The sequence below is a fragment of the Girardinichthys multiradiatus genome, chromosome 2, assembly GCF_021462225.1.
Source record: "Girardinichthys multiradiatus isolate DD_20200921_A chromosome 2, DD_fGirMul_XY1, whole genome shotgun sequence".
Taxonomy (NCBI): domain Eukaryota; kingdom Metazoa; phylum Chordata; class Actinopteri; order Cyprinodontiformes; family Goodeidae; genus Girardinichthys; species Girardinichthys multiradiatus.
The window spans coordinates 2,103,197-2,126,306 of record NC_061795.1 but is presented as its reverse complement, the minus strand read 5'-3'; the positions used below and the strand labels follow the sequence as shown (position 1 = coordinate 2,126,306).

The 23,110-nt window shown below is 37.3% G+C and overlaps 1 protein-coding gene across 5 annotated transcripts; it reads right to left on the bottom strand.

Moving 5' to 3' along the window:
* Positions 1-10,215: 10,215 nt before the first annotated feature.
* On the bottom strand, positions 10,216-17,843 carry LOC124858288 (general transcription factor II-I-like). 5 transcript variants are annotated; one of them, XR_007035797.1, is made up of 9 exons: positions 16,229-17,843; positions 15,533-15,550; positions 15,282-15,402; positions 15,012-15,138; positions 12,668-12,821; positions 12,491-12,574; positions 12,140-12,304; positions 11,209-11,267; positions 10,216-10,479 (listed from the first exon to the last, which is right to left on the bottom strand). XR_007035797.1 is itself a non-coding variant. In XM_047350278.1 (7 exons), exons 3-7 carry the CDS (start codon positions 12,780-12,782, stop codon positions 10,342-10,344), a joined length of 561 nt encoding a protein of 186 aa, XP_047206234.1. In that variant the 5' UTR covers positions 12,783-12,821; positions 15,012-15,138; positions 15,282-15,516; the 3' UTR covers positions 10,216-10,341. The 5 variants fall into 5 exon arrangements, 3 of the variants coding, with proteins under 3 accessions (XP_047206234.1, XP_047206237.1, XP_047206243.1); XR_007035795.1 differs by having other exon boundaries at positions 15,533-17,843; XM_047350278.1 differs by lacking the exons at positions 15,533-15,550; positions 16,229-17,843 and having other exon boundaries at positions 15,282-15,516.
* Between the last annotated feature and the right edge of the window lie 5,267 nt (positions 17,844-23,110).

Here is a 23,110-nt window from a genome sequence, read left to right as displayed (position 1 = left end):
GGACAGCGGACCACCACAAGACAAAGAACTGTAAGCTGATCACTGGCGAGTGATTGAAGAGGTGGTTGAAGAACACTGTTCTTACAAGGGCACAATAATCTCTTGGGCAGTGCAACGTTATTTCAGAATCAACTTAAGGCCATCGCATTGCCTGAAAGTTAGAAATCATAATGTCATTTGCCTCACTGGACACACACCACAGTGAGAGATTCTTTCCTCCCACTTTGACAGCGAGACTGACTCTGAGGAGGAAATCTCGGATGCTTTTATCTAACTTTTATGTTTATTGCTTGATATTTATCGTTTTGGTATTATTACAAATTTGAATGTGTTCATTTCCACCGTTGTTCAGTTGGACTATGGAAGCCTAACTTCCAGCAGGTTAGAGTTCCTGTTTCTAAATATATTTCTAGAGGAGCTTCCTACGACCGCCCACCTGTACCAGACTGGTAACAGGGCAGCTTGAAGCCACTCAGGAGAGTCAGCAGGATTTTTTGTTTTTTTTGTTTTTTAAGTTGTGTTTATAATTTGTTAATTTTCCTTTAGTGGTGATTATCTTGTAATCAGAAGAAAGGAGTGTGATGAAAATTCTTTCAGTAGGCATTCCACAATGTATGACCTTTGGGTTACCTCACTCCCCTGAACCTCTGTGTTATTGGAGAAAGCTGTAAAAGTCATTATCAGAAGTTTAATGGTTAAGGCCATTTTTTAGGGTGATGCCTTTGGGAGAGTAGATGGTTGTTCCTAGGTAACCTTGTCACCTTTGAACCCGAGAAGGGTCTAGGGTCGTAAAACACAGACTCTTTGCAGTTGAGATAACACTGTCATGTTCTGGTATAAATACTGTGTGTAAATGTTGATCGGGGCTCTGTTTCAACTGACTTGCTCGGTGACAGAGTCATTCAAATGCTGAATGCCTTTGAATAAACGTATAAAGACAAAGTCCGGATTTTCTCTTGTTATGAGTCAACTTCTACCCACTTTGATAAGAAAATTCCACAACAAGACCTTCATCACGTTTTCATCATCTGAGGCTTGAGCAATAACATCGTCTAGAATAATCAGATGATTCTGATCAGGAGGAAACAGGTTTTCATCTTCAAAAGAATGAGGCAATCCTTCCACAAAGGTAATATTTTTATTCATCTTCTGCAATTCAGCATACATGGGTTGAAAAGATGTGTAAATCCATACAATATTTTCTGGAACAATATCCATGACATGATTACAGTTTTGTAAAATACTTTTTACAAAGAAAGTTTTCCCGCAGCCGCTGGGTCCAACTATCATACATGAGAAAGGTGCTCTAAATCTAGGATCAAAATCAATCTCCTGTAAATCCATGTGACTTTTTATTTTATTTCTTCTTCAACTCTAATAACCGAAAGGCAGAGTTGTCCCGTCAGAAAAAAGACGTCTCTTATCATACACCAGTCGAAACTTTTTAAGAAATGTCGCGTTTGTCAAACGGAATCTCTTTTTATCCCTCCTGATCGTGTGCTGGGGGATTTCAATGACACCCTCACTTGACCCCTGTAAGTAGCCCTCGACCAGCCCTTTGATGCTGTCAAAATTGACCCTCTCGCTGCATTCATGCGTCTGAGTGATGCCTTTAGCACGTATCATTACATTTTTACGGTTTTTGGTCTGGTATGCATAACTCTTGGGTCCTGTCGATGCAAACTCTGAAATGCTGTCACCATCTAACTCGTCAGTAAGATCACCCAGATAATTCCCCAATTCCAGAGGAGTTTCACCACTTTTTCTCACATAAATCAAACTGTCTGTGTCAATATAAATCAATCTGTCCTGTAACTTCTCCATGCTGCTGAGAAGTTTTAAACGTGCATAAGCGGTGGTGAATGCTGCTATAAACACATTATTTGTCTTACTTGGTGGATATATGACATGTTTGCTGTAGTTCCACTGCACTACACACATTTCAGGGTTGAAAAAATGAAAATAGTTAACCCTGTATTTACTCGAGAACATGAAGCTGAAAAAGTCTTCAGGGTTAGTGATGACTGTGGTCTGAGACAGATCACTTCTTTGCGCAAATTTCCCCCAAAAACTGTTTAAACACAATTTTGCAACCTGCCTTTTGGCAGGATTCATCTCGATTTTCTCAGGGTCTAATTGGATGCCCTGATGCAGTTTGTAGTCGCTTATATACTTTGACTTACTCTCCTGATCCACTGCATCAGATGGATAGCCTGAAGCCTCCTGCTTACCCTTTAAAAAGCAATGAATGTAACCTTTAAAGATTGTATCACTTCTCTTTTCAAAATGCCACACCTCTGTGATTTTAGCAAGACGATAACTACACTCCAAAGCTTTACAGAGTTCTACACTCGCCCACAATCCCATCAAAGCTCTTTCTTGATCATTATGCATGCAGGGACCTGACTGGTAATTTAATTCAGCGCATGAGCGGCAGAGAGTGAACACAAGTTTACCTTGGGATGTTCTGTAAGGTAAAACAGGGAACAACAGGTTACGTGGTGGGTAGACCACAGCTTTGATTATACCGAAGTAGCTGCTGGGGTCATCAAAATCTTTGTAAATGATGGTGGGGTGTCCGAGGGGAAAAACGCAGTTGGCGTTTACATAAGGGTACAGAGATGTGTAATCCACATAGTGTACAGTTTCATCCGGTTCCGCTGTGTACCTCAACTTCATAGGACAGGTGCGTCCACCATACAGCGCATCCCGGGGGGATAGCGGTTCGGGTGCATTAACTTTCTCAAGAAAGCTGATCACCCCTGGGTCTGATTTTTTCATTTCAATCCCCTCATGCTCCCATATGACTTCGAGACGAAGGCCGTACACAGTTTGTAACACCTTGCTTCTCTCAACAGTGGCTGCGTAAAACTGTTCAAATGCGACCCCTCTCAACGGACACTTGTCATGAGGCATGTAACACTTTTTACAGCCGTGGAAAAAACAGCCATAAAATTCAAACGCAACATTGACACCGTTAATCTCTGCATACCCATCCACTGAATATGGCCCGATTTTCTTTTCACCCCTATTTAATGCATGCTCGATAAATATGGCTCTGCTGTCTGCAATCCAGCCGAGCCATTGAATGGACGCGCTGGAGAACGTTTTACTGCTACGTCTGTAGTCCAGAGATGATGGAATGGCTAAGGTTTGAGGAGGAAGGAAATTGGTTACAAAAACCTTCATGCAGGCTGATGCTATTGTGATACTTTTAAACGGATCCACACTTGTCTCCTTAAAGAACTCGTCTCTGAATTTTAAGCATCCTTGAAAAAGAATTTCAACGTCATTTTTACAATAACGAATAGCTTCTTTCTTAAAGTCAAAGACCTCTTTGCTCGCTTCTCTGTACCAGCTGCTAAACACCTGTTGTTCTTGAAGACTCATGCGTTCTACAGCGTAGCAGGATGGAGGAGGAAAAGCCCCTACATACTGGAGATGTTGTTCAGAGGAAAATAGGTGGGGGAAAAAACCCTTGCTTTGATCGGTAAAGCCTAACGCTTTCGGCATGGCACTAAGCTTCATGCACATGAAGGACAGGCTATCAATGTATTTTAACCTGTAATCAGGGTCGGTTAAACAGAGAAGTTTACTTCCTACCATGACGATATGAGGTTTAATGCCTAACTGCAGCATTGCTGTGAGAATCAGGTAACCATCGTACCCCCGCGCATTGTGCGCTATTAAGGTGTAACCTTTGTACATTGGCCTCCTGAAATGCAGGAGAAATTTTTGGGTGCAATTCAGTCCATAAGCGTACCATTCATCACCTTTCAACGTTTTAGCACAGACCAGAAAGGGGGTATGCACGCCGCTCTCATTGACGAGGCATTCGAAATCATAAAAAATCAGTTTATCATCAAGCTGATTAATTGCACTGCAAGGCTGAATGTAACACTTATGATCATCGCATGTAATGTCTAGGCTGGGGGGTACATTTTCACCGCAAATACTGCATTTTACATTACACACGTGTGGTTTATTCGGTTTACTGATTGGAATAACGTATATCCGTTTGCATACTTTACACAGTTTTACCAACTCACAGTCACTGATAGGCCTTTCAGCACTATTTCTGATGCGCGGTTCCCTGTGTCTGCTGAAACATGGAGAATTACGACAGATTCTTTGACAGCCTGCACAGCTTACAGGATTGCTAATCTCTTGCATACATTTATATGTTCGACACACTGGACAATAACCTTCACAATGGTGTGTATTGGCATTCTGATAGCTGGCGTAACAGTAATTACAAATATATCTGCACCCCATAAAACCTTTGAGATTTTTTATCCCATAGTAATGACCTTGAAATAACAGCAAAAACAGAGGGTTTGAACGATCGGGGAAACTGGTCTCAAATTTACACAGAGCAGTAGAGCCCGTGGTTCTGTGAAACACTACAATTTTTCTCTTCAGAATGGTTTCAAATTTACCAATATCACTAAAAGTAACTGCTGTTTGCTCGTCAAGGCCTGCCTGATGCTGCCATCTCCTCCCCAGTTCTACAGCACTGTGATCCGTGAGCTCAGGGTCAGAGACGTGTGCGAGGCTGATTGCAAAACATAACTGATTACCGGTATTGTTTATAATATACAAATGATGCATTTTCTTATTAAACAGTTCACAGTCTAACGTTCCTGCAGCTTTACGCTTAGAACCTCCTGCTGGGTCATTAACAACCTGAAGAACAAATTCCATGTTATTATCTACAGGTATATTTGCATTCGATTGTACTAAATCGTCGAGGAAGTTTTCGAAAGCAGGCAGGATCATATTTCCATCATCTGTAACAGTAAATGTGATGTGACGATTGAGATTTTCACCCACTAATTCCAGCTGCACAACGTCGTTACGTCTGGTTAACGATCTCGCAGCGTCGGCTAATTCAATGATAATACGCATGATGTCTGTATAGAATGCTGCTAAATCTGGAACGTTACTTGGACAGGGCGGCGGTATGGTAAAAGGTCTCCTTATTTCATGGTTATTAAAATGTTCACGTTCAACCACCGCTGGAGGATCTCGCTCTATTTGATCAGAACTAACTGCTACGTCCGTATTGAAATGACCCCCGTGATGATCTGCGGCGTGTGACGTAGAAGGATTCTGATGACTGTCAGGTGAATCATTTTCCTCAATACTGAGTGGACAAAATGCTCTATTTAAATCTTCAAGAGCCTGATTGATTACGTTTAAAACGTCACCGTGCTGATGTTCATTTATTACATTTTCACTGTTAGCAGGAGATGCATTTAAAACGATGTTATCTGCTACTTCTGCATTAACGGGAATTTCGTTAAGTTCATTAACTAAATTTCTTATTTCATCCAGGGCAAGTCTGATTCGGTTATCCATTTTCTATGAACATAAGAAACAAAATAAAAATAAAACTAACCTACAGAAAAAAAAAACAAAAAAAAACACAGTGATCAGTTCAGTTTAAAATCACCTTGATGTCACCAAAATGCTTCTTTAACAGAATCTGACATGCAGCCAGAAGCGTTAACGATGAGGCCTTATTACGAAGATCCCGTGAGGCTGTAGAGACTGTCTTCCTGCGTTGTCCGTTTCTGTGACCAATCTGTCCTACCATCAACGTTACCTCTGTAAGGAGAATGAACAAAAAATAAATAAATAGATAATAAATATATATATATATATTGAAATAATCACATTAAAGCTGGAAAAAAAACAAAGGAATTCAAATTAATTCAGTATGTATGTATGAATTAAAACGTACCGTTCATTAATCCACTCACTAGCGTTGCTCTGCTTTGTAGCGCAGAGAGTCGCTGTCTTTTGGCCGGGGTTAAATATTCTGTAAAAACAGAAGACAATAAAAGTTATCTTACGCTGCGCAGCACAGCGTTCATAAATAAAACGAAAAATAGTTTTTAAAATACACAAGTTTTTTTTTTTTATCTTACTCCGATTCTTTGCGGTAAAACCTCCAGATTTCACTTCTTGTTGGACTGAAACGGTGCCGTTCTGCTGAAAGCTGTCTTGATCTTTGAAAAGCGACCTTCTGGTGGGCGGATTCAATGTGGCATCTTTGGATGTATCTGTAAACAGGTTTATATGACATTTTATTGAACTATGCTTAAAATACATATATATATATTGTTTTTATTTAATTTTTATTTTTTTTCTACCCTGCTGCTGCTGCTGCTCGACAACTATGTCTTCCACAGAGCTCTCAGTCGAATCTGTAAACAGTTTTATCTGAGGTTTAAAACAAAAGTCTCTAATAACACATAAATAAAATACATTCACTCTCAAAGAAAAACAGTTAGTTCTTAGGACTTACTTTCTGGAGGTGCCGGTAACTTATCCGGTGTGTCTTCAGGGGAAATGATGATAATTGGCGGAGGAGTATTCAAAGAATCAGTTTTAATTTCTGTGTTAAAAGAAAGTTCAGATGTTGTTGGGGGTTTTTCTTGTTTGGAAATAATTCGCCTTCTTAATTTTGACTGTCGATTCCAGCCGCTGAACCCTCCAACTTGATCATTCGGGTTTACCTCTCTCATCAAATCTATAAATTGAAACATTGTCAAGGGTTAACTATAATATATATATATATATATTTTATTGCATTTAACATTTACTTACCATAATCTGACTGTGTCAAGATGAAATCATCAAGGTCATTTATATATATATATATATATATATATATATATAAACAATATACAGGGGTTGGACAATGAAACTGAAACATCTGGTTTTAAACCACAATAATTTATTAGTATGGTGTAGGGCCTCCTTTTGCGGCCAATACAGCATCAATTCATCTTGGGAATGACATATACAAGTCCTGCACAGTGGTCAGAGGGATTTTAAGCCATTCTTCTTGCAGGATAGTGGCCAGGTCACTATGTGATACTGGTGGAGGAAAACGTTTCCTGACTCGCTCCTCCAAAACACCCCAAAGTGGCTCAATAATATTTAGATCTGGTGACTGTGCAGGCCATGGGAGATGTTCAACTTCACTTTCATGTTCATCAAACCAATCTTTCACCAGTCTTGCTGTGTGTATTGGTGCATTGTCATCCTGATACACGGCACCACCTTCAGGATACAATGTTTGAACCATTGGATGCACATGGTCTTCAAGAATGGTTCGGTAGTCCTTGGCAGTGACGCGCCCATCTAGCACAAGTATTGGGCCAAGGGAATACCATGATATGGCAGCCCAAACCATCACTGATCCACCCCCATGCTTCACTCTGGGCATGCAACAGTCTGGGTGGTACGCTTCTTTGGGGCTTCTCCACACCGTAACTCTCCCGGATGTGGGGAAAACAGTAAAGGTGGACTCATCAGAGAACAATACATGTTTCACATTGTCCACAGCCCAAGATTTGCGCTCCTTGCACCATTGAAACCGACGTTTGGCATTGGCATGAGTGACCAAAGGTTTGGCTATAGCAGCCCGGCCGTGTATATTGACCCTGTGGAGCTCCTGACGGACAGTTCTGGTGGAAACAGGAGAGTTGAGGTGAACATTTAATTCTGCCGTGATTTGGGCAGCCGTGGTTTTATGTTTTTTGGATACAATCCGGGTTAGCACCAGAACATCTCTTTCAGACAGCTTCCTCTTGCGTCCACAGTTAATCCTGTTGGATGTGGTTCATCCTTCTTGGTGGTATGCTGACATTACCATGGATACCGTGGCTCTTGATACATCACAAAGACTTGCTGTCTTGGTCACAGATGCGCCAGCAAGACGTGCACCAACAATTTGTCCTCTTTTGAACTCTGGTATGTCACCCATAATGTTGTGTGCATTTCAATATTTTGAGCAAAACTGTGCTCTTACCCTGCTAATTGAACCTTCACACTCTGCTCTTACTGGTGCAATGTGCAATCAATGAAGACTGGCTACCAGGCTGGTCCAATTTAGCCATGAAACCTCCCACACTAACATGACAGGTGTTTCAGTTTCATTGTCCAACCCCTGTATCTACACAAAATTAGAGAACATTCACACGCATTTAATGATTTCTTAAAGATGAATACTTACTTACTTACTTTTAAAGATGTCATTGTACTTTTGTGAATTATTAGAAGTAGATTCCACAATTTCCAGGTTTCCTGAAATATTTACCGACATTTTTTCTTGTCAGTACTGGTATTTTCTATGTAACAAGTGTTATGGTTCAAAGACATTCAGCATTTGAAGACCCTGACACTGAGGTTAGCCAATGAAACAGAGCCCCCGAACAACCTTTTACACACAGTATTTATACCAGAACAGGACAGTGTTATCTGTTGGGGAATTTTCCTAACCATCAAAACTTCTGATAATGGTTTTTGCAGCTTTCTCCAATAACACAGAGGTTCAGTGGGATGAGGCAATCCAAATGACAGTGTTATCTCAACTGCAAAGACTATGTTTTTAAGACCAAAACCCTTCTTGAGTTCAAAGGTGATATGGTTATCTAAGGAACAGACCTAACTGCCCTTCCTGACATCGCCCCTAACAGATGGATATAGAATAACTGTAACCCCCCTGAATAACCTTTTACTCTAAGATGAAAAAGTAAATGTTTTAGAAAAGCTACAGGTAACTAAAATTATCATTCCTTTTTCCTAAAATGGAGTCTCTCATGATTCAAAAACAAACACATCATTGCTAGAGTCAATTTATAACTTGGAAACAGTATACTGAAGTTCTTTTTTTTTCTGTTAATCTCATATTCGTCTTACCTCTTTCAGCTGCTTTTCCAGTATGTTGACGCAGAAGCTGAAGGTTTTTCTCGTTCCATCGATGTAGTGAAGCACAATCTTTAATTTACTTTTTAGGTCTTTTCTATTTTTGAACTGATTTAGACTGGCTCATATATTCAACAAATAGATCCTGCTGTAAAGCAAAATGAACTTACAATTTCTGTCAGGTTACACAGTTCATTTTATTAGGATTTCATGTAATAGGTCAACATTAAGTTGATTATACCTTTAAAATATAAAAGGATGCATGTCTTTTTGTTTTTAGATGTATTAACGCCTGAAAAAACATACAGATTATTAATAACACCCTTAAACACACCCCTGTGTTTTAATTGACTCACTTAAGGTATCGCCCCTAATGACGACAACCAATCAGCATCCACGGTTACGCCCCCCCCCCCCCTTGGACACACCACCATTAATAATCTGTATGTTTTTTCAGGCGTTAATACATCTAAAAACAAAAAGACATGCATCCTTTTATATTTTAAAGGTATAATCAACTTAATGTTGACCTATTACATGAAATCCTAATAAAATGAACTGTGTAACCTGACAGAAATTATAAGTTAATTTTGCTTTACAGCAGGATCTATTTGTTGAATATATGAGCCAGTCTAAATCAGTTCAAAAATAGAAAAGACCTAAAAAGTAATTAAAAGATTGTGCTTCACTACATCGATGGAACGAGAAAAACCTTCAGCTTCTGCGTCAACATACTGGAAAAGCAGCTGAAAGAGGTAAGACGAATATGAGATTAACAGAAAAAAAAAGAACTTCAGTATACTGTTTCCAAGTTATAAATTGACTCTAGCAATGATGTGTTTGTTTTTGAATCATGAGAGACTCCATTTTAGGAAAAAGGAATGATAATTTTAGTTACCTGTAGCTTTTCTAAAACATTTACTTTTTCATCTTAGAGTAAAAGGTTATTCAGGGGGGTTACAGTTATTCTATATCCATCTGTTAGGGGCGATGTCAGGAAGGGCAGTTAGGTCTGTTCCTTAGATAACCATATCACCTTTGAACTCAAGAAGGGTTTTGGTCTTAAAAACATAGTCTTTGCAGTTGAGATAACACTGTCATTTGGATTGCCTCATCCCACTGAACCTCTGTGTTATTGGAGAAAGCTGCAAAAACCATTATCAGAAGTTTTGATGGTTAGGAAAATTCCCCAACAGATAACACTGTCCTGTTCTGGTATAAATACTGTGTGTAAAATGTTGTTCGGGGGCTCTGTTTCATTGGCTAACCTCAGTGTCAGGGTCTTCAAATGCTGAATGTCTTTGAACCATAACACTTGTTACATAGAAAATACCAGTACTGACAAGAAAAAATGTCGGTAAATATTTCAGGAAACCTGGAAATTGTGGAATCTACTTCTAATAATTCACAAAAGTACAATGACATCTTTAAAAGTAAGTAAGTAAGTAAGTATTCATCTTTAAGAAATCATTAAATGCATGTGAATGTTTTCTAATTTTGTTTATATATATTGTTTATATATATATATAAAGGGACCAATGAGTTACAGTTTCTGTGCCAGCACATATCATAAGAAATTGATTTAGTATTATGTCTTCAGTGCAGGGGCCATAACAGGAGCTAGGACCAGCTCTGCAGGGGCACTGGCCCCTCTTGGCTCCTGTCTGGAACAGCCCATGCATGCAAGAAACTTACCATTTCCACACATTCCCTCCAAAATATCTTCCACAGTTTGGGTCTGATTTTCACTCTCAGTATCTGATCCAAACAAAAAACACAAAATTACAGAATGTTAAAATTGTTCTTAATGTGTCCTTCCAAAAAGTTGAAATAGTTATATCATATAAATCAACATTGCTAATTAGAATAGTATACAAAATAAAAAGCCTTTATTGTCCCACAGTGGGGAAATTCAGGTGTGTTTGTGGCAAAGCAAAAAGGCAAATAGAAGCATACAGATACACACATCACCAAAAAACTATAGAAAAACTTACAGGAATAAAAAACTTTGAGAATCACAAAAATAACAGGAATCAGATAACTAATAAAAGCTTTGATTTAGACAGAAAATGGTCACCAAAACATTGCAATTACCCTTGTCTTGATATTTATAAATCCATCCGAATAGTTAACAACTGTAGCCTTGGACATATTTCAGGATAAATTGGTTTGGTCTGTTTGGTTCAGTTGACAGCTTCAGGTCAGGGTTTTTGATGGTAACTATTCTATCACAGACCATTAGTGCCAATAACCATGTACAGTAGATATCTGTAGTTATACAATAAATTGGACTGACACTGTGAAGATCAAATCTGATGTGTTTAACTGATCCTAACAATATCCATACAATCTAAATACAAACTGTATGATTAAGGCAGCCCAAAAATAGCCCCTTATTATAACAAGCAAAATGTACCCAGGTATACCTGAGACCTTTACTAAAAGATGAAAAACATTATGTTTATGTAACATAATCTCAAGACATACATTTGCAGTCATCACCACGATATCACACGTTTGAACTGCCTCCTCAACACTCTGTACATCTGAAGAGAAAAGCAGAGAGAAAGTATTCAAAAGATGTAACCCTAAAAATTGTTCAAGAATCTGTAATACCAAACAACCTAAATGCTATCCAAATTTTCCAAAGTGTACAGTTAATAAACCTGTGCCATTTATAAAAAAGGAGATTTCTAAAATATTTCAGGTAAAAACTTTGTGACTTATGACTTCAAATTTTCATTTGGATTTCAACTAAATGAAGCTATGAGATTTGATTGTGCAGGAAGGATTCTTCATAAAATGAGCATTATCTTCATGAGACTGTCCTACAACAACAGAGTGTCTTCAGTCAGAGGCTTCTTCAGATCTGCTGTAAGACGGACGCTACAGGAGATCCTTCCTGCCCACAGATATCAGCATCTACAACTTCTCTTTGAAGAAACCTGCAGAATATGAGCTACAACAACATTTAATGTCCCTTTAGGATTAATAAAGTATTTCTGAATTGAATTAAACCAACAACAGACATAGTTCTCTATTATATTCTGTAGAATCTGTTAGCAGACAACAATTCCAGCTTTTTCCTAAGAGGAACAGGTGGTATTGACCACCACAAATTAATAAAACAAAATAAACATTTATAGATGCCAATATGATAGAGATGAGTTGACTATTACATTTCATATCTTATATTAAAGTGTAGTTATTTACTAGTTAGATTTAATTTTACTGTATGACAAATTGTTGAGGTGATTATGAGGCAAGTGATAAACTTACAATGTACTTTTAATGTCATGTAAAATCTCGCTCATAATCCAACCACCCACCACATGCTTAAGTACCTTTAAAATTAGATTACTTATATGGACAATATGTAAACAGTATGCCCGTCAAAATTTATGTGCAAACCACTCACCTATATGAAAAGAAATTTGCTCTGCAGCTTTTAAAAATAACTGTTTTCTTCCATAGTGGGATGGCTTTTTCAGGGTCAGGCCGTTAGGTAGTCCAGAAGCATTTATGATGATGCTATGATTTTGAAGAGACTGGTACGGTAGCCTCCCACTGCCTCCCGCGTCATCTAAAATGAGGGGCAAATGTTTCAAAAGGTTAGAAATATTAGCAGTTAAGCAGACAGACAAGTGAATGATCACTGCAGACCTATGATTTTAATTTTTACTTTAATTAAAGGCAAAGAATAAGAATACCTCAATTTGATCATTTCTTTTGACTTTAAATTTATTATAGTGTTATAATGCACCCTTACTGTATTTTTGGTTGAATACCTCCTGCACCTTCTTAACTAGGGCATCAACTGTCTCTTTGGCAGCAGAAGCAGAAGAAGAGCTTCCTGAAAACACAGTGGAAAAAAAAAACTGTAAATAGTGAGTAACTGCACCACTTGATTAGTTTGAGTTATCCATGTTAATCGGTATGTCTCAACCTTTAAAATGCAAAGCAAAACTGCTGAGGGTCTCAGTTGAATCCAAAAAAGCAGCAGCTCCTTTGCTGCTTACTTCAAGTACTTCTAAGTTGGGCTTCTGACAATAGAACAACATCGCAGCAGTTTCCACCCCCAGGATCTCAAGACTGGATACCTTGAACAGTGATTAGAGTAAGAGAGTGATGAAAAAACATCAAGCGTATATGAAATTAAGAGAGTTGAAAAAAAAAAGTAACATTGAATGATACATATATGTTGGTCTTTCGAATATTTTTATTTTCCATTATTGAACCATAGATTGCTTAGAGTGACGGGAAAAAAGTGTTTTCCCTCTTTCAGATTTATTCTATTTCTGCTTTAGTCGCACTTAAATCTTTCAGAGCATCAAAAAAATGTTTTTATTGGATAAAGATAACCTGAGTAAATACATATGTTTTCAAATGATGATTTCATTCATTTATGGAAAAAAGCTATTCCAACCAACTTGGCCCTATGGGAAAAAGTAACTGCTTCCTAAACTTTATAACTAGTTGTGCCAACCTGACATGAAGAGTTTGCATAACTGGCAATGAGTCTTTAAAATGGCTACTGAGGTAATAGGGCTCACTCTTTGTAGAAATGTGTTCATTCAGCCAGGCTGGAGGGTTTTAGAGTATAGTGTGTGTGTTTAAGGTCATACTAATACTCAATCCTCACAGTTCCAATACCATGTTTGACTGTCGGTATGATGGTCTGTTTCTGAAGTGCTGCGTTAGTTTTAGCTCAAATGTAACAAGACCCAAACCTTCTGAAATGGTCCACTTTTGTCTCATCAGTCTACAGAATATTTGTTGGCATTTTTAAGACGCTTTTTGGTAAATGCCAGATGGTATATGTGTTATTTATGGTCAGATGTGGTTTTCTTCTAATATAGGGGTGGGCAAACTTTTTGATTCATGGGCCACAATGGGTTCTAACATTTGACAGGTGGAGCTGAGCCAGGAGCGGATGGATGTAGTATTTGTGTGAATTAATATAAATGACATGTAAAAGTCATAACATAAAAAAGGATTTTTCCTTTAATAGATAGTAAAGCATGGATATGCAAGGCTTATTGTTCAAATTATTTTCCAAATGCCTTTTTTCTAACTAGAGGTCAGGATAAAATCAAGCCTGGGTTTGGCTTGTGAAACTGATCTGAATCACAGTTAATTCATAATTTAACAAGGGGTTACACTGCAGTTTCACAGAGGATCAGGTTGGTTTAAATAGTTTTTTCCCTTAATGAATAAAACCAATATTTGAAAACTCATTTTCTGTTTACTCTGGTTATCTTAAAATGGTTTTTATGATATGAAAATTTAAGTGTGACAGAAAAGTAAACACAGAAAAAATCTGAAAGGGTACAAATACTTTTTCACAACAATTTATATCAAAACGGTTAAGAAACATCCTTAACTATACATTACTAAAGGGTCCGACTATATATGACAAACTTGAGCTGCTTAAGGTGCTTTTTAACTTTAAGCTCCCTCATCTCAGGGCTACGGTGCTGTGTTCTCCCTTCAGCTTTAAGAGCTGACGACTCCTCAAGGTACTTGTTCTTCTCTGCTTCTCCTAATGAGGACCATTTCAACTTTATATCTTTCAGGTTGCCTGATGATTAAAAAAAAACAACAAAAAACAATCCATTAAGACTGTAGTAATGCCTACTGGCTCACCCTGTCTTCATTAGTGTAAATATGGAGAAATATAGAAACATAACTAATAAGTATGGCATTTAAAAATAACTCCTCAGGAGTTTAGAAGTGGCACCTAGTGCAGTATGTGGTCCAAATATCAAGTCTCCTGAAACAAACTAAAACGAAAATACCCTTTACTCATTCGGAATAGAATAAATATAGCCCGGCTTTCTTATTTTATGTGAGATACAGTTCTGAGAGGGTTATTACACATACAAAATGTACATTCAATATTAACTCAAGCAAAATCATTATAATGTAATTATCAGTGGAATGAGCATACAGTGTACCTTGAAAGTCAAAACTCAAGGAACCTCTCTCAAATTCCATTATATCTTAAATAATTTTAGAACATAAGTTACAAAATGCTGGATGTGTTGTAAAAACACTGATGAATTCCCAGTGTGACTAGAAACTAGGCCAGACAGAAAGTGAATATAACACAGAACAATATATAGTTTACAATAACATAAGCAAGATATGATTATTCTACAGACACACATGAACTGTGAAAAATATGTTATTTTACTCCTGATATTATCCCAAATATATTGATATGAACATGTTTCTGGTGCAATACAATAATTGTCAAAATGACAGCTTTAAAAAAAACCTTCTCTCACCCTTGTTCCGCAGGAGATCCCTGCAAAAAAGATTGTAAGCTGAAAGTTCTCGTGTGTACAGTTTGGTCTTCTGTGGTTTAGGAAAGGCCGGCGTTTTTAGAGACCTTCTATAATTTCCAATCCAGTTCTAAAAGACAGAAAGAAAGAGCAAAACAACACAATAAAGCAACTTATTAAAACTGAATCACTTTGATTCTATTTTCATACATATTACAATTTTACAATAGACATGCCAATTTCTATCTGTAGTAACAGCATGAATAAACTTACGTCTATAACAACTGGTGCCAAACCAGTGGCCTCCGCCGCTGCAGCTATCATTGGTGAGACCACACTGGTCATTCCTTCTTGGAGCGCAGATCTTTTTGCTCATCTGATATGAAAGTTCTCTCTTATCCAAAAATAATCAAAACAAAACAAATGATTATTGGCAAAGATAATACTGAGAACAATCAAATATTTTGCTCCATCTTGTTATATAGATCACCATTTAGGCATTGATTTAGGGCTGTTACACATACCTCTTCTTGACATTGAGCCTAAAAGAAAGACAAAAACATAAATATTTCTAAAAAGAAGCTAACATGTTTTTCAGGTAGTGCTGCATGAATATTTGCAGACATGGCGCTATTTTGACAGAAAGGGTATTGAATTATGAGTGACTAATCACCCAGTTGTTCCAACATTAACTATAAGACAGTTCAGGTGACGGTGCTGTTAAGGTTATAAAGCAATTCAAAGACACAGACGTCAAATCACTGTGAGCACAGCTATGTAAATTTAATGCAGGTCAGTTGCCCAACTCATCTAACTAAAATGCTAGCAACAATTATCTTGTCAAATTGAGAATATTATTACTCAATGAAACCCAAAGGGTAACTTAGCGTTAGTTACGTTATTCGTTTCTAAACAATCACGTGGATTTGACGTTAGCATCACTCTAAATATACCACTGTCGCAAATACGTTAGCATCGCTCTAAATATACCACTGTCGCAAATACGTTAGCATCGCTCTAAATATACCACTGTCGCAAATACGTTAGCATCGCTCTAAATATACCACTGTCGCAAATACGTTAGCATCGCCATCACAAAAGTAATAAACGATTTTCAGGCAACACTATCAAACAAAGTTGCACCTTTTCTTTCTAATACGGGTTATGTTAATGAGAAAGTAATGCGAAAACGGAAGAAATGCACATCATTTGGGAATTACCTGCTAACACGTGACGTCGCTCCTGTGTGAAGTGAACAGGTCCATCCATTAAAGCTGCGACCCAGCAGCAATTCACCTTACTAATTGGTGATAACGACCTACTGGGCCCACTAGGAGGCACAGGAGGGACCATCTGATAGCATCCAATGGGGATGATAACTACTAATAACGGCCATTTAATGAGTTGATAACATTCCGGGTGGCCACAGCCTATTTGGCAGAATCATGAATATTTGATTTGAACAGATATACTAAAAACAGCTTGAACTGAAAGGACAATAAGGTATTGAAGCTCCCTTAATCACATGCCACAAACGTGGCTTTACCTGTCAGTCTTTACAGGGAGGGGAAGCTCTGCTTTAAGTGTTTTCCTGATGGGAGATCAACACTGAATGATTTTAAAGCTTTGATACAAATAAAAGTCCTCCATCTCTAACTAAATTATTCTTTTTTTTTTTTTTTTCTTTGATTTTCAGTGCCGATAATCCTCCTCCAGGAGGCAGTTCAAACGTGTGATATCGTGGTGATGACTGCAAATGTATGTCTTGAGATTATGTTACATAAACATAATGTTTTTCATCTTTTAGTAAAGGTCTCAGGTATACCTGGGTACATTTTGCTTGTTATAATAAGGGGCTATTTTTGGGCTGCCTTAATCATACAGTTTGTATTTAGATTGTATGGATATTGTTAGGATCAGTTAAACACATCAGATTTGATCTTCACAGTGTCAGTCCAATTTATTGTATAACTACAGATATCTACTGTACATGGTTATTGGCACTAATGGTCTGTGATAGAATAGTTACCATCAAAAACCCTGACCTGAAGCTGTCAACTGAACCAAACAGACCAAACCAATTTATCCTGAAATATGTCCAAGGCTACAGTTGTTAACTATTCGGATGGATTTATAAATATCAAGACAAGGGTAATTGCAATGTTTTGGTGACCATTTTCTGTCTAAATCAAAGCTTTTATTAGTTATCTGATTCCTGTTATTTTTGTGATTCTCAAAGTTTTTTATTCCTGTAAGTTTTTCTATAGTTTTTTGGTGATGTGTGTATCTGTATGCTTCTATTTGCCTTTTTGCTTTGCCACAATCACACCTGAATTTCCCCACTGTGGGACAATAAAGGCTTTTTATTTTGTATTCTATTCTAATTAGCAATGTTGATTTATATGATATAACTATTTCAACTTTTTGGAAGGACACATTAAGAACAATTTTAACATTCTGTAATTTTGTGTTTTTTGTTTGGATCAGATACTGAGAGTGAAAATCAGACCCAAACTGTGGAAGATATTTTGGAGGGAATGTGTGGAAATGGTAAGTTTCTTGCATGCATGGGCTGTTCCAGACAGGAGCCAAGAGGGGCCAGTGCCCCTGCAGAGCTGGTCCTAGCTCCTGTTATGGCCCCTGCACTGAAGACATAATACTAAATCAATTTCTTATGATATGTGCTGGCACAGAAACTGTAACTCATTGGTCCCTTTATATATATATATAAACAATATATATAAACAAAATTAGAGAACATTCACATGCATTTAATGATTTCTTAAAGATGAATACTTACTTACTTACTTACTTTTAAAGATGTCATTGTACTTTTGTGAATTATTAGAAGTAGATTCCACAATTTCCAGGTTTCCTGAAATATTTACCGACATTTTTTCTTGTCAGTACTGGTATTTTCTATGTAACAAGTGTTATGGTTCAAAGACATTCAGCATTTGAAGACCCTGACACTGAGGTTAGCCAATGAAACAGAGCCCCCGAACAACATTTTACACACAGTATTTATACCAGAACATGACAGTGTTATCTGTTGGGGAATTTTCCTAACCATCAAAACTTCTGATAATGGTTTTTGCAGCTTTCTCCAATAACACAGAGGTTCAGTGGGATGAGGCAATCCAAATGACAGTGTTATCTCAACTGCAAAGACTATGTTTTTAAGACCAAAACCTTTCTTGAGTTCAAAGGTGATATGGTTATCTAAGGAACAGACCTAACTGCCCTTCCTGACTTCGCCCCTAACAGATGGATATAGAATAACTGTAACCCCCCTGAATAACCTTTTACTCTAAGATGAAAAAGTAAATGTTTTAGAAAAGCTACAGGTAACTAAAATTATCATTCCTTTTTCCTAAAATGGAGTCTCTCATGATTCAAAAACAAACACATCATTGCTAGAGTCAATTTATAACTTGGAAACAGTATACTGATGTTCTTTTTTTTTTTTTCTGTTAATCTCGTATTCGTCTTACCTCTTTCAGCTGCTTTTCCAGTATGTTGACGCAGAAGCTGAAGGTTTTTCTCGTTCCATCGATGTAGTGAAGCACAATCTTTTAATTACTTTTTAGGTCTTTTCTATTTTTGAACTGATTTAGACTGGCTCATATATTCAACAAATAGATCCTGCTGTAAAGCAAAATGAACTTATAATTTCTGTCAGGTTACACAGTTCATTTTATTAGGATTTCATGTAATAGGTCAACATTAAGTTGATTATACCTTTAAAATATAAAAGGATGCATGTCTTTTTGTTTTTAGATGTATTAAAGCCTGAAAAAACATACAGATTATTAATAACACCCTTAAACACACCCCTGTGTTTTAATTGACTCACTTAAGGTATTGCCCCTAATGACGACAACCAATCAGCATCCACGGTTACGCCCCCCCCCCCCGACACAACACCTGCTTGACCACGTGACCTCCTGCCCACATGGCGCGAACCGGAAGTCCCACCCTGACCGGAAGTCCCACCCACTTGTCAAAAAGTTTGATGAAAGGGTGTACTTAAATTCTCTGATATTTTGGATATTTATTGAATCTGCTAAATATTTGATACATTAGGCCGACTGGTGTGCTGATGGCTAGTTTGAGATGTAGCATTTATAATCTGTGATATTAAAAAGAAAAGAAAACACCAAATATATATAATTATTACCAGTTTTGCCAGTTGTTGTCTATTTATTCAAATGATTTGTGCACAACAAATAAATGAACTACCTTCTATAAAATGAATAGTAGAGCTGATTGTTGTGTAATGTTCATAAGGAGATAGTTGAGCATCAATTACAAAAGGAAATAAGTTAAACAGGTAAAATATATTGAGAGCAAAGTTATGTATTTTACTATTGACTTAAACAATATTTAAGCAAGCAAATGTACCTGACATTATTTTAGGTCAGAGTTTTGAGACATTATTTATTGAAAAGCAAATATAACTTATTAAATAGTGTGATAACTTCATAAGCCGAGTAATGAGATCAATATATTTAATAAATATTTAATCCTTAGCGCCCTCTGTTGGCAGCTCCCTTAATCACATGCCACAAACGTGGCTTTACCTGTCAGTCTTTACAGGGAGGGGAAGCTCTGCTTTAAGTGTTTTCCTGATGGGAGATCAACACTGAATGATTTTTTTTTTTCTTTGGTTTTCAGTGCCGATAATCTTGTAAAAATTTGGGAATATCTATTAAAACGTCTATAAAATTAATATAATATTGGCATTAAAAGAGGAAAATCAAACTGAGTACAATTATTATTAGAAATAGTTTTTCATTACTCAGTTTAGTTTCCAGCTTTCCAGCAGTGGGTGTCAGCCGGAGCCCCCGGAGAGAACCCACAGGTCAGCTTTTTATTGACTAACCAAGGTAACTGTGGTTTAGAATAAGCCAAAGGAAATCTTCCATTTATACTAGAAGATTTTTTACAATCTATTGACTCTGAGATATATCCCCCCATTTAAACAGCTGTATTTTGTATGATAGTCTAATTGCTTTCCACACAAACCTAGCAACAACTTGAAATATAAAAATGATTCCTGTAAGAAAAGCATAGAGGATATAATTTGTTTTCCTTTTAACAATCCCTACTCACTTCCTTTTCTAAACAAACATCCAATACAACTGAGGTCTAACAACGCTTGTGTAACCGGACTACACCAAGCATAAAAGCGTTTCGCGGCAACGTTTAAGGACTTTGTGAGAGACTCAAACATCCCTTTAAACAGATTCCTTTTTTTAAATGTTCTACTCTTTGCAAGTTCATATTTAACAAAAATTGCAAATTCCTTCTGAAAGTCCTTGTGGTGAATAACTGCCGCTTTAATCAACTGTTTTGGTGAATCGTAAATCCTAAGAAGGTATTTAATTAGGGTCTTTGCAAAGACCTCAGGGTGTAGTTCTTTGATCAGATCATTGTATTGTTTACAACCTAATTGAGATGTCAAGTAAATGGAGAGATACCTTTTCACACGTTGAGAATGTTCCAGTAGTAAGAGTTTTTTGGATTCATTGGGGTATTTGTCTATAAGCCTGTTGATCACAGCAGAAACAATGGAAGATATGATATTGGGTATACATGATGAGTAATGAAGAGTGGCTGACATGTCAAGGCTAAACTGCCAAAGCTCAGAGGGTTCAATACAGCGGTTGCAAGTTAGACAAAAGGGTTGATGTAGACTCAAATCGCCCTCTTCTCCCTCAGTATTGCCATTTTCGGAAGTCCAAAAAGATTTGTCTGACCAGGCCTGAATTCTCCTGCCTTTGAGAGTACAATTGGGCGAAGGTTGTCTCTCTTCCTCTTTAATAGTGTTGATGTCCTCAAAAGAGTTAAGATGTCTTTTAGGAGCAAAGTTTGGTGGGATGTCTTCCTTAGTGTCGCTTTCCTCTCTTTCGAGACAATTGCAGTCAAAAGTAACATGTTTCTGAGCAGTTCTGCATTTTCCTGTGTAAATGCCTCTGTTCTTTAAAGTGGTAGTAGCAGATGAAGAAATGTTTCCGTTTTGAAAGACAGTACCAGTTATTTGGGGAATTTGTCCATCTTCCCTAAGTTTAACAGGTAAGTCTGACCTCCTATCTTTATAGACAGTTGATAGTAAGTTTTGGCCCTCTGGTAACATGCACATGTTTAAAACCTCTTTTTGTAAATCTTTGACTGCAGTGTGTAGCTCTTGGCTGTTGGACATGTCTGATGGCTTCAACATCCTCCGAAAGAATTGGATTAGGAAATTGTCTGCCGTTACCTTTGCTGCTGTGTACAGTTTTTCTAAAATGCTGTTATTTGGTTCCTCTTCTGTTTTTGCCAGCTCATTGTTGCAGCGGGAACAGAAACTTTTATTGTCCGAGGAAACAGGCAGCTGGCATTTGTAAATGTACAGTAGATGGAAGTAGATCTTGTATGTCAGTTTATTAGCAAATTTCTGAGCTTCGACAGAGGCTGTTATGTTGTGAATTCGTTTGTTTAAAGCCGTTTCAGGTTCATAAAACCTTCTGAGGTCTTTGAACAATCTCTTAAGGTCTGATTTGATGGAATCAAAATCGATTGGAGAACGCTGATGATTTTCAATCTGTATGACTCTGTGGCAACATGAAGTTCCTGACTGAGTAGATTCAGGATCCATCTCTGGTAAGAAAACATCAGGGCGCCTGTCTTTAATTCCTGTAGTTATGGGTTGTTTCTTTGAAGCCATCGTGTTTTCTTAACTCTTTTACTGTTTGTTTCCACTTAGCTGTCTTGAAATATCACAAGTATCAACGATTCTGCTGCTCAACGGGAACGTCTAGAAGAATAAAAGAAATCCTAATCTGTCAGTCAAAGAATACCCGCGACAATGACGTATCAAAGCCTCAAAGCTTTAATACGTCATTGTCGTAGTACCAGTGACGTCGCGTTGCAACGTCACAGGTTGCAACGCGAGCAGAGCCACAGCATTCGAAGCGAATGTTATCAACTCATTAAATGGCCGTTATTAGCGGTTATCACTCCCATAATATGGCTCCAGACTGTACCTCCTAGTAGGTTACAAGGTACTTATTAAGAACTCGTATCGTATTCGTATTGCAACGCGAGCAGAGCCACAGCCTATTTGGCAGAATCATGAATATTCGATTTGAACAGATATACTAAAAACAGCTTGAACTGAAAGGACAATAAGGTATTTTAACGCTTTAGCAACGTTAGCCCATTAAAGTTGTCGGGGGCAGTTTTAACTGTGTGTCCGGTAGTGGATCAGGGGTTAGGGTTTCATCCTGTCCTGGATAAACGCCGTCAGCTTATGGTGTGAGGACATCATGAAGCGTTAATCAGAGAGCGGATGTGTAGGTGGGAAGCTGACTGCTAACTGCAGGGCAGAAAAATGTGGATGTAAAAACAGGTGCTTTAGAAATGGACTATTGTTTGATTGAAAGTGGAGGCAAAGGACCACATTTTGACCATGTCAATTTCCTTATAATCTTTGAACAAAAATTCAAACAACCTTCAGGATGAGCAACAAGCTTACAAGAACTAACAATAAAATACAAAATACGTTGAGCACGAGGAAGGAAAACACTGGCCTAATTATATATATATAGGCCTACATAAAAATATGAAAATAATTATACATCTGTAGTTGTTTGTACATGCTAATAACAATCTAAACATGTTTTTATTAAGTTACAGAAAGCAATATAATATTACAATAGACAACATTAAATCATTCAATATAATATAATATAATATGATATAATATAGTATAATTTAATAATATAATAATATAAGTTCATCACAGGACACTCTGCAGAGTATTTACTAAATGGGAAAAGATGATGGATTATATTAAATTGACAAATTAAATGAAATGTTATAATCAAACACTTCCTAAAAGTATTTTTACCAATTACTACTTCACTCTTACTTGAGTAGCTTTTTGAATGTTTTGGATATTTATTGAATCTGCTAAATATTTGATACATTAGGCCGACTGGTGTGCTGATGGCTAGTTTGAGATGTAGCATTTATAATCTGTGATATTAAAAAGAAAACACCAAATATATATAATTATTACCAGTTTTGCCAGTTGTTGTCTATTTATTCAAATGATT